This window comes from Akebia trifoliata, chromosome 1, assembly GCF_017979445.1.
Source record: "Akebia trifoliata isolate Shusen 1 chromosome 1, ASM1797944v1, whole genome shotgun sequence".
Taxonomy (NCBI): Eukaryota; Viridiplantae; Streptophyta; class Magnoliopsida; order Ranunculales; family Lardizabalaceae; genus Akebia; species Akebia trifoliata.
In genome coordinates this window covers 23,012,821-23,027,647 of record NC_141375.1, presented here as the reverse complement: position 1 = coordinate 23,027,647, position 14,827 = coordinate 23,012,821, and the positions used below count along the sequence as shown (strand labels likewise).

The 14,827-nt window shown below is 37.7% G+C and overlaps 1 protein-coding gene across 2 annotated transcripts; it reads right to left on the bottom strand.

Moving 5' to 3' along the window:
* Positions 1–2,797: 2,797 nt before the first annotated feature.
* On the bottom strand, positions 2,798–14,291 carry RUG3 (Regulator of chromosome condensation (RCC1) family protein). Of its 2 annotated transcripts, none has more exons than XM_086443617.1 (6): positions 13,661–14,291; positions 12,972–13,111; positions 12,528–12,722; positions 11,748–11,876; positions 11,429–11,584; positions 2,798–3,477 (listed from the first exon to the last, which is right to left on the bottom strand). In XM_086443617.1, the coding sequence occupies exons 1-6, from the start codon at positions 14,140–14,142 to the stop codon at positions 3,278–3,280; spliced, it is 1,302 nt and encodes a 433-aa protein (XP_086299743.1). In that variant the 5' UTR covers positions 14,143–14,291; the 3' UTR covers positions 2,798–3,277. The 2 variants fall into 2 exon arrangements, with proteins under 2 accessions (XP_086299743.1, XP_086299752.1); XM_086443626.1 differs by having other exon boundaries at positions 12,972–13,118; positions 13,661–13,813.
* Between the last annotated feature and the right edge of the window lie 536 nt (positions 14,292–14,827).

Below are 14,827 nucleotides of genomic sequence, written 5' to 3'. Positions count from 1 at the left end.
GAGACCAAAGAACACCTAAAAGGAAAGAAAGCTATAAATCAACTTAATTTTAGTGTCAACAAAGAATAACACTTTCCTTAATTAGTATTAATTTGATGTTGGGGTAAGAGGAAGGACACAAGGTATCGCTGCAACAATGTCGTCATAATAATTTTTGGAACGATATTAATACATACTTCTCAACTATTTTATGTTGGGCTTTACTTATTATATATCCTGAGACCACTTCCCAGTTAGGAAAAATCCATCCAAATAGAAAAACATCTATTTAGGTCCAAACAAAATCTATATTTTTGCTAGAACTGGCCAAAAAATTTCTGAAACAATATGCTCGCTCTAATCAGAAAATATTGCTAGAACCTTCAACTTAGAGAATGGTTTTCGAGCATTTTCAAAATCCCCATAACACCCTCATAGTTGCCTAAATTATCTTGTGGGCTTGTAAGAGCGTGGGCACAGTCGCTCGGCTAGGAGCCTAGTTAAGGCCGAACGTGATTTAATCATCCCTCTATCTGATATTAAGTCCCGATGATATCCATTATTGTTGAATAAGAGAACATTCTCAAATCATTTGTTTAAATTTCTTGACCTATATGAATTCCTAAAAATCATCTCATCTGAGAGACATTTATTTACAAATGAAAAGTACAAAAGTAACTCTCATTTACAAAAATATCCCTCATCATGGGCTGTTATTGTAAGTCCAATATGTGTTTTGCTAATGTAACAATTGCTAAGGGTATTTTAATTAGAAAAAATTACTTAAAGGACCCTCGTGGAAGGGTTTCTTTCTAAATAGTTCCTAAGTTTTCAACGTTAGCTTGACAAGACATTTAGTAAACTTTTTCTTTTTAAATAGTCCCTAGACCTCATCTCCCATATTTCTCATGATTGAATGCCCTAACCGTTTGAACTCATATTTTTCATCTAAAAATGAGATTTTTGACCTCTCAATTATATTTTGGAGTCTCCATTCTGTCATAAACGATTTACGAAAAAAGAATAAGCTAGTTTCAAGTAATTTTTTCAAATATTTTGAAAAAGTATGTAAAAAATTAGGGATTTTTTTTTTTTTTCACTTTTTTTTCTTATTTTTTGAATGAAAATCAATCAATAAAGGTTCTTTTGGGTTGAAATCATCTAAATAAGTCGTTATTTCAAGTCTTTAGTCGATCTTTCTATGTATTTTAGTCGAAAAAACTCAAAAATTGAAATTGGGTGGATTTTACTAGTGTCGAGTTCACCACTTTTTATTGAAAAAGTGTTGAATTTGACAATAATTAAAAAAGATCGAGTTCGAGAGTAAAAATGGTGAACTCGACACTACATAATAAAATGTCGAGTTCAACAATAATAAAAAGTGGTGAACTTGATAGTAAATAAAAAAGTTGTGAGTTTGCCAATAATGAGGGACCATTAAGAAAGAAAAAGTTTACTAAGGGTATGTTTGATTGGACGGAAAATTAAAGGGAAATTGAAGTTTTGTTAAAAAAAATGACAATGACAATTTTTTTAGTGTTTGATGTGTTAGAAACTCTAAATTTGCGCAAGAAACGATTTGCCAACACCTTCGATTTTCCTTCATTAATGGCAAATCAATTTTTTACCCCTCCCCTCTTGAAAAATGATTTGCTAACACACAACAAATCAAACAAAATCAATATTTGTTTTATAAATAAAATTAAACAAAATAAAAAAATACACACAAAATAATCATCACAAAGGTCACATTAAAATACTATTTTATATTTTATTATTATTATTATTATTATTTAATAATTCAAACAACAAAAATAATTTTCCATATTGTGCTCAAATGGTCAAAAGGATTTGCCAACTAATATTTTCTCTACAATCAAAGATGCCCTAAATGTCCTATCAAACTATCATTCAAAACTTAAGGACTATTTAGAAAGAAACCCTTCCATGGGGGTCCTTTAAGTAATTTTCTCTTTTAATTACAAAAATTCTTTGTGATTTTTCTACAAACCATCTCATCCTCCCTTTCTCGTCATGCCGATCATCTGGATCTCACCGCTTTTACTAATGCAGATTGGCAGGATCTGCTTCTGATCATCGTCCGACCTTAGGATATTGTGCCTTTCTAGGAGGCAATTTGGTTGCATGAAAGAGTAAAAAGCAACCAGTGGTCTCGCATAAAACAATTTCTTCATTTTAGGATAACATCCCAACAAGGATAGGATTTTTATTTTTAAGAGAGATATTATTGCCACATCAACTTTTACTAATGACACACCAATTCCTTTGTAAATAATTACACACAATTGGTGTGGCATTAGTAAAAATTGGTGTGGCAATAGCAACTCTCGATTTTAAATATGTACTTTAGTAATAAAAATAATGATTATTATTTTCAAAATAACAGTGATCATTTAATTTTTAAAACTTCTTTTTTATGGGACAAAAGTGAACTTTTAAAATTTAAATGGCATTTATAAGTCATGCTAGACTTAGTCTGTCAATTGTTGTTCCCCTACTTGTATGGTCTAAATGTATAACATCATAGACAATTCAATCATCACAAAAATCAATATTCAAACATTAATAGTTCTATTAAAAGAAAACCATAAATTAGCAGTTTAAATGAACAATCGACTGCTTCAAATTTAAAAACCATGGAAGACATTATTTGCAAAAATCACAATGAAAAAGTAATATGATCCAATGGTAGAGTCTTGCTATTTCCAAAAAAAATCATTTAACCATAGTGGAATTTTTTTTCGAAAACATGGTATACTAGAAAGTCATGGACTAGGGAACAAAAGATCAGTAGTAATTCTCACAATTCTCTGGACATAATGATCCATAAAATTACAAACAATTCTTTTTGGACATGAAAGATAAATTGCAATTCATTTGAAGGTTAAATCAATCCAATCAGTGTAGCTGTAAGGATACTAGCATTCAAAGAGGAGCCCTGTCATTCGAAATGCTTAGATTAATAAAAAATCCCTCCCCTTGGAGAGACAAGAAAGAGTAGAATAAATAGTATTTTGTTTCTACAATGAAGTTTCATTGAACACTCAACATCGTGTTGTTCCTATGAAGCCGCTTCTGTCCCCTATTAGTTGAATGGTTTGTCTTCCTCTCTCTTGGATGCATTTTTGCTATGGTCAGTGACCCCACGCTGCTACATAACCAATCTCACTTGTGTGAACTTAGCTCATATAGTTGCAAGTGAGATTGTATCGTGAATCTGCATTTCCATTCCAAGGGACAGCTTTGAATTCTCAATTTGAAGTGTAGTTAGGATCACTCAACTCTGGCATCCGGACCTTGAAACCAGACACATGGCATGAGATGCTCCTATTGCAACCGAAAGGACATGGTGAGGCCCTAATCCATCATCCTCAGTTAGAAACTTCACTTCAACAGGCAATGTTTGTACCTCAGGGAGCCCAGGAACCCCAAGCTGAGAATCCTTTGCATTTCCCCACATGTATAACTTTCCTTTATCTGCCGTTACCATGAAAAGATTTTCAGCACTATACCCCAAAAAAAAAAAAAGGTAATTGTAACTAGATAAGGTACCTAAAATCAAATATTTCAAGGCAGTCTTTGCAGACACTCAGAGCCCCATATATCATTTTATATGAATATAGAAATACATTATTAAATATAGTTTTTAATATGTAATCACTAAGGTTGTAGACTTTTTGACAGCATAATATCGTGGCTTTGAGGAGAGAGAGAGAGAGAGAGTAGGTTGAATAGATAAAAAGATAATGGGGCTATGTTTCTTCAGGTTCGGGGCGGATGCCAAAGCATTGATAGCATCAGGGCATCAGCTGAATCATCTTTGGGGCTTTCAAGCAATAGGAAAGTCAGATGCCTCTTCGACTAGTAAGGAAGAATTGTCTACAATTAAAGTCAAGTCCGAGATTGGCATCCGAGGGCCCAATGAGTGTAGAAAGATAGGTTCGAGGATGTGCTTCGCAGGACAACCTTTCGGAGTAAGTGCCGGAGTAGGTGTCTCTCGGTAAACTGCCTAGACCTCTACCTATGCATGATGACACCCGTGCCTATGCCTCTGCGACCTATGCCATCCCTGCTCCTGGGGCTACCTCTCTCACCCACCAAAAATTCTCCTAAAATATGACCAAGGACACTGTCCCCTAAAACGTGCTTTGTTTCTTATAAGATAATATGGTTCAAGGAAGGTGCCACCTCAGTTAGGTGAAGTCTGAGTGGTAATAAGACGTACTTGGGATCAAAACCCATCCACCTGCTCCCACCTATCAAAAAATAATATGGCTGAGAACTCATTTACACACTCCCAATCCATTCAAAGAAGAGGGATTGGATCCATGCGACAATATTTTATAGCCTTTGAAGATGCCCTTGATTTAAGATTGGTGCCCTAGTCCATAGGGTACTAAACAAATAACAAATTGTTCCAGAATAGATCAGCGCGCACTTTGAATTAATCGAAGGTCTTCACATATCAAAACATTTACACTGATTCTTTGTTATGTTACCACCTATTATTGTGCACTCTAGAGCCACATCACGTATTCCTTAGAGAAAAGGCCCATTGGGATCATAGACTTGCCAACATCATGATTAACAAAATTCAAAGCGATGAGGCCAGAGAAAGACTTCCAAAGCCACCCTTCAAGATGAATCGAGCAAGTTGACTTAGGTTGATTAAACGCATGCCACTAAAGACAGGAAGACAACTTTAGAGTGTCTACTCTGGTCTCACGATAATTATATGGAGAAGTACCAGTCTCTGTGTCAAGGGACTGCACCTACTAATAGCTTAAATCCCCACCTTAGGAGACGTCATCTCTTCCACCAGGGTTTCGTAAAGGGCGGAGATACTGACCCAACAACCCAAGTGCGCTCATGGAAACTTCTTCCAAGAACATTTGATTAACAATCTTAGGGTTTTGTAAAGGTCGTTTTTGCAATGATTTGATAATGAAGACCGAACCTCGATATTAGTCTAAGCTTTTAGAGCACCTGTTTGCGGTTTCACTCTCAGTTTGGCCTTCTTTCTTGAAAAACAAAGACTCCGATACCAAAGTTATATATACCAGGCAATTTTACAGAATTTCTTATATCTTTTTGGTTAAGATTCCATACCTTTGTTACGTATTCCTTCTTCTCTTTATAGAGTCCCCTTTCCTTTTTTTCCGTTTTTGTTATTATTTTCTTTTCTTATTTGAAAAGGTAAAACGCCCCCATCCCTTGGATTTAGGAGTTTCCTTAAAGTATTGTGCTCGAATCCAGGGATCTGCGCGCCATATCCTCACGGGTTGTTATTATCCCAGATGGCACCCGACTCATATTGGTTCGGAAGCGAGAGCACCCAGGCCTTGTGAACCTCGAGACATTCTTCCGACTCAATCTAATTTATCCTATTGGTGAGGACTTAATCCCCCCACAATGCCCATTCTCGAAAGGTCATGAGTATCATGAATTTTCGAGAAATCCCATTGTACTACTTCGAACGATGCTTCGAACTCCATGGTAATTGATTTCGATATACGGAAGTTTATGCATTAAATGGGTTGCGTGGTCACAAGGTGCGCATTTATTAGCTACTCTACGTGTCTTCTACTGATAGGGTTGCAGTCCTGTGCCGTCACCTCATTATGCCGTTCATTAAATGCGGCCGTCTGACATCGCAGGCGGTTGATTTTTTCTCTACGTGGCACTCCTCCATAAGTTGGGCACGGGACGTATGGCATTCGGTTACTTCGTTCTTAGTGCGCTGAAGGCTTCCAAGTGACCAGTTGAGATGCCATCTCTTCTTCTTCAGACTCTGAGTTAGAATTCCCAAGGGAAAAATACGAGGAGGTAGTGGAGGAGAGGATAGATGTCTGAGGACGGGGGTGAGAAGTTCCCTCTCCTGATCTGGGAAGGGTAGTGAGAGGAAGGGCCGGCAAGAGGAAGGTAAGTTTCTCCCTAAACTCCTAGTTAGCGAGGATGGTTTCAAGAACAGGAGTGGGGGGAAGATGTCTATTTTTAACACCTGCAAGGATAAAGTAAGTTAGCCTATTGGTGAGAAATCCAGCAATCGAGGAAAGGAAATACGTTGAATACACCTACCTGTCCAATTGAAATAATGATTCTTAAGAATAGGAGTGGCGCCTGACGGGGTACAGGAACCACTCCTTATTTGTCTCGGGAAGTTGAAGAAGGACTTCCTGACCTTTTCTCTTCATCAGGTAGAAGAATCCGGGCCTTTTGGGGGCATTGGAAAGTTTGTATTGGACACAGATGTCGATTAAACCAACCTTATGTCCTTCAGGGAGTCGGGAGTTCATCAGCTCAATCATAAAAATCAAACGGAAGAAATTCTCTGTCATTTGACTAAGAGCCTTGTGGTAGAAGTTCAGGACTTCATAGGTCAGTAAGGATAGGGGGATCCTGAGTCTAGCCTTGAACTAGCCCCAGAAGACAACAGTCGTGTCTTTTTCCCAAGTTTCATGTTGGTCAGGGAAATCACATCATTTTGTAGCCACAAACTCCGGAATGGAGTAGGCGGCTCGAAATTCATCCATGGATGGCCTAGCAGGAGTATATGATTTTTTACCCATGGAAGTCTAGTGGTTTCTTGGAAGGAAAAGAAAAAGAAGGAAAGAAAAAAACAATGAAAACCACAAGACAGAGGGTGCAAAAAGGGTATCTTGAGCGAGAAGAGAAGGAAAAATAAACTTGGACTAAGAAACTCAAGTGAAGAAAACCAGCAGCACTTCGACGAAGGAAACCAGAGAAAAGTAGAAATGAGGGGAAGAGAGGTCTTTTTATAAGAAAAGTATCATTGAGATTCGTATTCAATCCTAGGGTCAGGGTTTCCTAGAAGAGAGAGCACATTATGAGTTGTAATAACCATCATTGCGCCCCAAGAATGAGGCGACCAAATGCCATGCGTCCTGTGCCCAACCTATGGAGGTGCTCCAGAAAAACCAACCGCTTGCAATGTCAAACAGTCGTATTTAATGAACGGCATAATGAGGTGATGGTGCAGGACTACAGCCCTATCAGTAGACGACATGTAGAGTAGCTAATAAATGTGCACCTTGGGACCACGCAACCCATTTAATACATAAACTTCCATATATCGAGATTAAGTACCATGGAGTTCAAAGCATCGTTCGGAGTAGTACAACGGGATTTCTCGAAAACTCATGACCTTCCGAGAGGAGGCATTGTGGGGGAATAAAATCCTCACCAATAGGATAAAACAGATTGGATCGGAAGAATGTCTCAAGGTTCACAAGGCTCGGGTGCTCTCGCTTCCAAACCAATATGGGTCGGATGCGATCTGGGAGAATAACAACCCATGAGAATATGGTGCGCAGATCCCTGAATTCAAGCGCAATACTTTGAGGAAACTCCTAAATCCAAGGGATGGGGGCATTTTACCTTTTCAAAGAAGGAAAGAAGATGAGAACAAAAACGGAAAAAGAAGAAAGGGGATTCTATAAAGAGAAGAAGGAATACGTAACAAAGGGATGGAATCTTAACCAAAAAGATATAAGAAATTCTGTAAAATTGCCTGGTATATCTAACTTTGGCATCGGAGACTTTGTTTTTCAGGGAAGAAGGCCAAACTGGGACTGAAACTGCAAACGGGTGCTCTAAAAGGTTGGACTGATATCAAGGCTCGGCCTTCATTATCAAATCATCGAAAAAACGACATCCATAGGTTCAGTACCTTCCAACCTACTCAGCTCATCGCCATGTGAGGTTTTGTTCTTAGAAGACAGACCAATGTTCAGAGGAATACATCTACCCGCAATGGACAAAATGGGAAATTGAAGGGGGTTTCCCATTGTTGAATTCCCAGGACCTTTGAATAAATTGCTCTAGGACCCTTTTGAAATATGCTCCTGGTTTTACTCTTATCCTTCAATTTACAGGCTACAAATTATGATTTGAAGTAATATCCACCATACTTGTGTTGGCCTCTCGAAGACCAAATGAACAATGGAGATTGTGTTAATCCAAGCAGCGACAATGCTATAATGTTCCTTAGCATTGGTCATTTAGTTTTCTAAAGGCCAACACCATATTTTCAAAGTTGTGACCAAGGACTTCCCTGGGTTCACATAAACGTTGGGTTTCCAAGTGGAGGGAGACCCCAATGGGGTAAGCCTTGCTAAGCAAATTAGTTACCACATGTGAAACACTATTGGAAGGATTAACCACATCAGCTCCCCGCCCCCCAACTCCTTTTTCATTTGGTTGATTGGAGATGCAAACGCCTTGTGAGTTCTCCCCATCCATCTTGACCTCTATAGAAAAGATTCAAACTTTATCCAACTTATTTGATTTTCGTTTTTAATGTCTAACTTGATATATGCCTCTAGTTTTCCCTTTTTTCTCTACAAGGTAAAAAATATCCTTCTCACCCTCTTTTATACGGTACTTATTGTAAAAATCACCAAAAGCCATATGTTTTGCCCAACTACTTTATTGTTTCCTTTTTAACATTTCTATATCTTTCAAAGTTTTGTTCAATTCTAGTTTTCAGCTAAGATTTCATTGTGCATGACTTCCATTTATATTTCCCAAGAACTCCTTTAGCTACGCTTCTGATACAACTCATCCTACATTTGATTTTTGTTCATAAATTTTCCCCCAAAGCAGAACTACGTTTTCTCCATTTTAGATCCACCGTTTAATGCAAACATCTATAACCACCAACCTACCACAGTTGTCCTCTCAAGAGATAACCTTATGATTTTGCATATCTAAAGGGAGTTCTTTCTTAGAAGACAAATATTAATTTCTACTTGTTCCGCTTTTAAGAGCCACTCAATGTTCCTCCCTTTTCTAGAGTATATTCAACAATAACAAATTGTACACCATGTAAATTCAAGGGTTGTAAGCCCGTCTCATTCCTTTCTCTAAACCCTAGTGCTCCATGCACCATCAGTATCCTCCACAATCTTTTCATACATGACTATGTAGATCTCCCACAAATTTCCTTTCTCCATATAGAACTTCCTACAATAAGTCATCCATGTTATCAAAAATTCATCTTAATGAATTCATCCAATCCTATTTGGGGGTGCATATGTGCTAATAAAGTTAACCATCTCCTCTACTAAAAGGAGTGTAGTTGATAGAAGTTTATCACTTATTCTTCTAACACTTTCAACACTATTTATTAAACCTTCCCCCATCACTATACAAGGTTTAAAATTTCAATTAGAGGCAATGGTTCAATCAGAAGAAAAATTGAAATGGTCTCATCCAATGTTTTAAGATCCCAAACAATCAATGTTTTGAGGTCAATATTTCATTTTGGTCTCTGCCTAAGCTGAAATGTTCCACCTAAATATTCCAAAACAGAATGAAAGTTTGAACCATGATCATACCTACCCATCATTAGCATTTCCATCACCTTCATATATGCTCCCATGCCCATTCAGCAGACAGGTTTTACCTCTTCCACCATAACCTTTTTTTTTTTTTTGGATAAAGATAATTTTATTAAAGAGAGGAGAGGGGGGGGGGGGGGGGGGGGGAGGGGGGGTGGGTCGAGAAGACCAACCCAAACAACAAGAACAAAAACAGCACAACAAAGGAAAAGAGAGAACAACAAAACACCAAACAAACTACTCCAACGCCAAACTATATATCCCATCCCATCTAACAATAAAATCTTCGAAAAAAACTCCTTTGTATTCCTTGTAAAGTTTGTTCCAAGCGAACACCAAGCCCAAAATCGATAAGACCACGTCTTCCGACACACACTCCTTCCCCTCAAAGATACGATTATTCATTTCTTTCAAAATACCCCAACAAATTGCAAAGGGAATCAAGTACCAAAGAATCCGTTTCGATAAGGAAAAAGAGCCTCCACAAGTTAGCCACAATTCCAAAAGCAATTTGACCGAGTGGGGCAAACAACCCACAATGCCAAAGAGAGATAAGAAATGTGCCCAAATCTAAGAAGCCACCCAACAGTGAATGAAAAAATGATCTGAATTCTCCGCTGCCGAATTACACAAACAACATTGATTAGGAGAAATGAAGCCTCTTATAATCAATTGGTCCAAGGGAGGTAATCTCCCTAATGCCACCAACCAAATAAATGTCGAAATCTTTGAAGGCACCTTATTACCCCACACCAACGTATGGGGGAAGGTCAACGAACTCCTTGGAACTAAGATGTGGTACATAGATTTGACCAAAAACCTCCCATCTCTAGCTCCACCCCAAACTCTTCGATCCTCCAAAGTAGTTTCCATATGATAATTCTCCACTAAATAGATCAAGCTTCCCAATCTTTCCAACTCCTAATCATTAAAAGGTCTTCTAAAGCCAAAGTTCCAATTTATGTCAAACATTCCCAACGGTTCTAAAAAGAGAGATGAATTGTCCTTTCTCAAAGACAAATCGAAAATATCCTTAGGTGGACCATCCCCACACCACCAATCCTCCCAAAACCTTACCTTATTCCCCATTCCCAACCTTGAATTTGACCTTTTTCTTGAAAAAAGGGAGACTTCTCAAGATCAAACCCCACAACCATATGAATCTCTAGCCGGCCCACTTTCCCACTCATTCGCACTAACCCCAAAATTTTCCAATATCACACTCCTCCAAAGACTCTCACCTTCCTCTCCAAACCTCCATAGCCACTTTCCCAACAAAGCCGAGTTCATTGATTTAAAGCTTCTGAAGCTCAAATCATCATTCTTCTTAGACAAACACAACTTTTTCCATGCAAGCATTAGAATTGCAATGTTGGTCCCAAGTCAAAATAAAGGTTATGTCAGGTTGACAATCGATGTAAAATGATGTCAATATCATAAAATGGATATGAACTCATTTTAATTGGGATAAGGAGTAAACAATGATGAAGATGCACAAATGCTGCATTAACTCTCCTTAATAAATGAACTAACTCCCACTCCTGACCTTTCACATTCCCTAACTTTACAAGTAGCCAAATAGATCATTTTTTCATAGACAAACTTCTTTACTTGCACTTGTCTAACTTGGTGTGGGAACCCTTGCCTATCAACCTGACATTGCTATAGCATATCATTTATCTATATCCCATCCAACCCTTGTCCACTTGCCACCACACCAGAGTTGGGGTGTAGTGTGTTGTTTCCAGAGAATGCCCTAGTAAGAGTCAGAATCAATAAGTTTTGATCCATGTTAATGGTTGGCTGATTCGTAATTCCAACTGTCAACCTGAAGAATCCTTCCTCTGTTTTGGCTTGGGAGGAAATATAAGCCTAAAGCTCAAACAGACAGATAATGATGATATCCAAATTTGATACTGTACATGTACTCATATCATGATGGGAAACTGGATACACTTACGGAATTTGAAAGATCGGTAATAGGTAATAATGACCAGTTTGGGATTGAGGGACAAGAACCATCTCAGATGTAGATTTAAGAAAATATCTGATTCTACAATTCTTACCAGTTATAGCAGCTGAAGAGGAACCTCCACAAGCAATATAGACTATGCGTTCGGCAGCTAAAGTCTCAATCACCACAGGGACCTTCTGACTTTGGATAGAAGAATGACCCAGCTGACCATGTCCACCATGGCCCCATGAAAGTACTTTGCCTTCATCTGAAACCCAACACAAGCATTAGGTGACAATTAAAACTCGAGAGAAAAAGATACAATCTCTAGTATATAAAATCACAGTAAGCTTGTTTAACATTTAAGGCACACAAATTTATGTAAAATATAAAGCATTTATAAAAATAGAATTATAACTTTATTATTTTACCAGTTAATGCTAGAGAGTGATATCCACCACTTGCTATCTGAGTGATACGAACATCTTGAAGGCTAGGAATTGGTTGTGGTTTCCAACCACCAATCTTATTACCCCTTCCTAGCTCGTAGTTGGAGTTTGCTGCATGATGCATATAGTGACGACGTGTCAGTTCTTGATTAAAGATGAAAAAATTAAATACAGTACTTAATTGAACCCCATGCTTACTTGATACAACAATCATTAATATTTTTCAATTTGAACATGGTAGCCTAGATACATGAAAAGCCATAATGGTGTGATTGGTTGCATGGGCAAGGGATGGATTTCCATGAATGAGTATGATCCAATCTAGTAAGGTGGAAAAACCTTTTTTCTTGAGAAAATAACTTTCCCACAAAATGTATGAAATTTTTTTGCCTTTTGTGGATGGCATCTCTCTCTCACCCCTTACTCCCCTGCAATCCAAACAGTGGATGAGCTTTAATCCAGCATGTAATCAGTTCTACCCCAGTGACCAATGCCAAAGAGTTAAAATTTTAGAAGCATTTCCAAGTTTGTCTCACATGCATAGAGAAAACCTATTAGCTAAATGGAAGCCACCCAAGCAATCCATCTCCTTTTACGGTCAAGAGTGGTTAAGTACATGTATAAAATTGAAGAACTGTATCTCATCTTCAAAACTCAAAATGAACTAGGGTTCTTATCAATGGAAAAAAAAAATTATAAAAAAAGGCACCTATAGAAATCAACATAACAGAACAAAGTAATGGAGACAAAATAGATCTTAACCTCCCCAATTCCAAAGTTGTCCCTCTCTAGTCAATGCCATTGTGAAAAATCCCCCACAAGATACAGCAGCGATAGATACAGGCAACGCCTTTACTTTGGAGGGGATACTAAGTCCACCAGCCTGATCCGGACCACGATCAGCACCGAGGCCCAATCTACCATCCCCTTCATCTCGACCCCATACATACAGTTCACCTGCATTACATGAAAAATTAATACAATGTACACCGGCACCAAAAGAACAAAGCACCCATTATACTAATAATGGACCTCCTGCAACAGTGCTCTTTTCCTTAAAAAACCTTACAATTCCTTCAAATTAAAGGAGCATAAGATATTACAAAAAAAAAATTGTTTTTTTAAGAACTGTCGAGAAACATGGTAACAAATTTCTTTATGTGAAATTATAAAATAAATTTAAAAAAAAAAATGAAATAAACAAACCCGAATCAGAGACAACTGCAGTATGAGTCCCACTAGTTGCGATTTGGCATATTTTTCCATTCCAAGCTTCCTTCACCTTCCTAGGAAGCAATTCTCTATGATATACTGAATGCCCAAGCGCGCCAAATCCACCATAACCCCTGCAAACTTCATCCCACAATAGAGTCATTACAACCCGCAAATCCAAAAAAGTCCAAATTAACATAATAACAGTAACTAAATCAAAATTGATATGATCTTAAGAAGCATTAGACTTGTTGCATTGAAAATATGGTTTAAAAAATCCTCTTGAGACCGAAATGACTCACATCATCTCGGTATCATTCATGAGCTAGCGGAATGTGAATCGGCCTTCACATTGACTCATCCAAGATCCAATATGACTTGATCGATGCTGAGTCAACTGGGTCTTTGTATTTTCATAAAAATAATAAATTTCATAATCATGTAAATATTTACTATCTAAATAAAATTATGATCTTGTGACTAAATAAAATCTAATCCACCTTCTTTCATTAAAATATATATATATATATATATAAAATTACTTGAATACAAATATGCATTAATAAAAATACTTTTAACTCGAGTTGAACCAAGACAATATGACTCGGGTGGGTCAACTCAATAAACAAAACGGAAAACCAAGTTATAAAAGACGATTGTGAAATGTGAATGGTTAGACTGACCAAGTGAAGACATCGCCAAGAGTGGTGTGCGCCACAGAGTGAAGACCACCAAGAGAAATGCTTCGTATGCAATCAAGATTAGGGTTCAAAGTTGGGACAAATGCGGGATTTTCGTGACCAAGCCCAAGACGGCCACCATCCCCTTTCCCCCAAATCCATAATTTTCCATCAACGAGTAAAGAAGAATGGAAGAGTCCACATGAGATGCTGGTCTCGATGATGGACGGTTGTGATGATGATGATGGATCGGACGGTGGAAGGAGGCCGGGTGTAGGGGAGAGGCGGAAATTGGAAGGAAGGAGGAGAGAGGCAACAGGAGTAGGGTAGAGTCGGATTTCTTCTATGCCTCCACCGAGTTGGCCTGAGCCACCTCGGCCCCATGATAGGACTTGTACGGTGGTGGAAGATTCGATTTCAGTCCTCCACAGTAAGGGAAACTTAGAAGAGGAGGAGGAGAAGTAACGAGTTAGGCGGTGTGCCATGAGAACTTTTGAGGGCTCTGTTCTGTTTCTGTTTGTTATTTGGGGTTTCGGAGGGTTTATGGAATGTTTCTACATTTTAAAACACAGTATCTCGTCTCGGACGAGTTGAACCCTAACCAGGTTCAAGTCCATCTTACCCATAAATAAATTAAAAAATTTAAACTTTTATTTCAAATTGTTGAAAATATAATAAAAGAGTAGTTTTGTCATTATAGAAAATCAACTAAACTGATTATTTGATTAGGATTGTAAAGGTCTTTTTGTAATTTAAATAGCAAGTGAGGCCATTTTGAAGATAATTGAAAACAATGTTATTTTTTTAATTTTACAAAGCAAATTAGTGGTCATTGGAGTTGCTCAATTTATAATTTTATTCAATCTAGTAAGATTAAATGTAAATTTGGGAGCATTACAATAGCAAGAATATTGTGTTTTTGAAATCTAAATCTAGATTATCACGGTGTGCGAGTAACTATGTAAGACTAATGCAGAGGTTTAAAATGTTAAACTGGGGATCTATGAATCAAGTTCAATGTATATTGAGATGTCTTCAACTACTCCACTTGATTATATATTAATCAATATTCGATCCGTGATTTTGCCTTAAGCCCCTAAATCAAGTAAATGGGTAGTTTAATCTCCTCACCACATCTCCACCAAAGAAAAAAAATTTGCAATTGAATAA

Excerpts from the sequence above, each read along its gene's own strand:
- RUG3 (XM_086443617.1), bottom strand. The coding sequence starts at position 14,142 with ATGGCACACCGCCTAACTCGTTACTTCTCCTCCTCCTCTTCTAAGTTT. Across the intron at positions 12,723-12,971 it reads TGCAGTTGTCTCTGATTCGG|GTGAACTGTATGTATGGGGT; the intron begins GTTTGTTTATTT and ends CATGTAATGCAG. Across the intron at positions 11,585-11,747 it reads TCACTCTCTAGCATTAACTG|ATGAAGGCAAAGTACTTTCA; the intron begins GTAAAATAATAA and ends GTTGGGTTTCAG.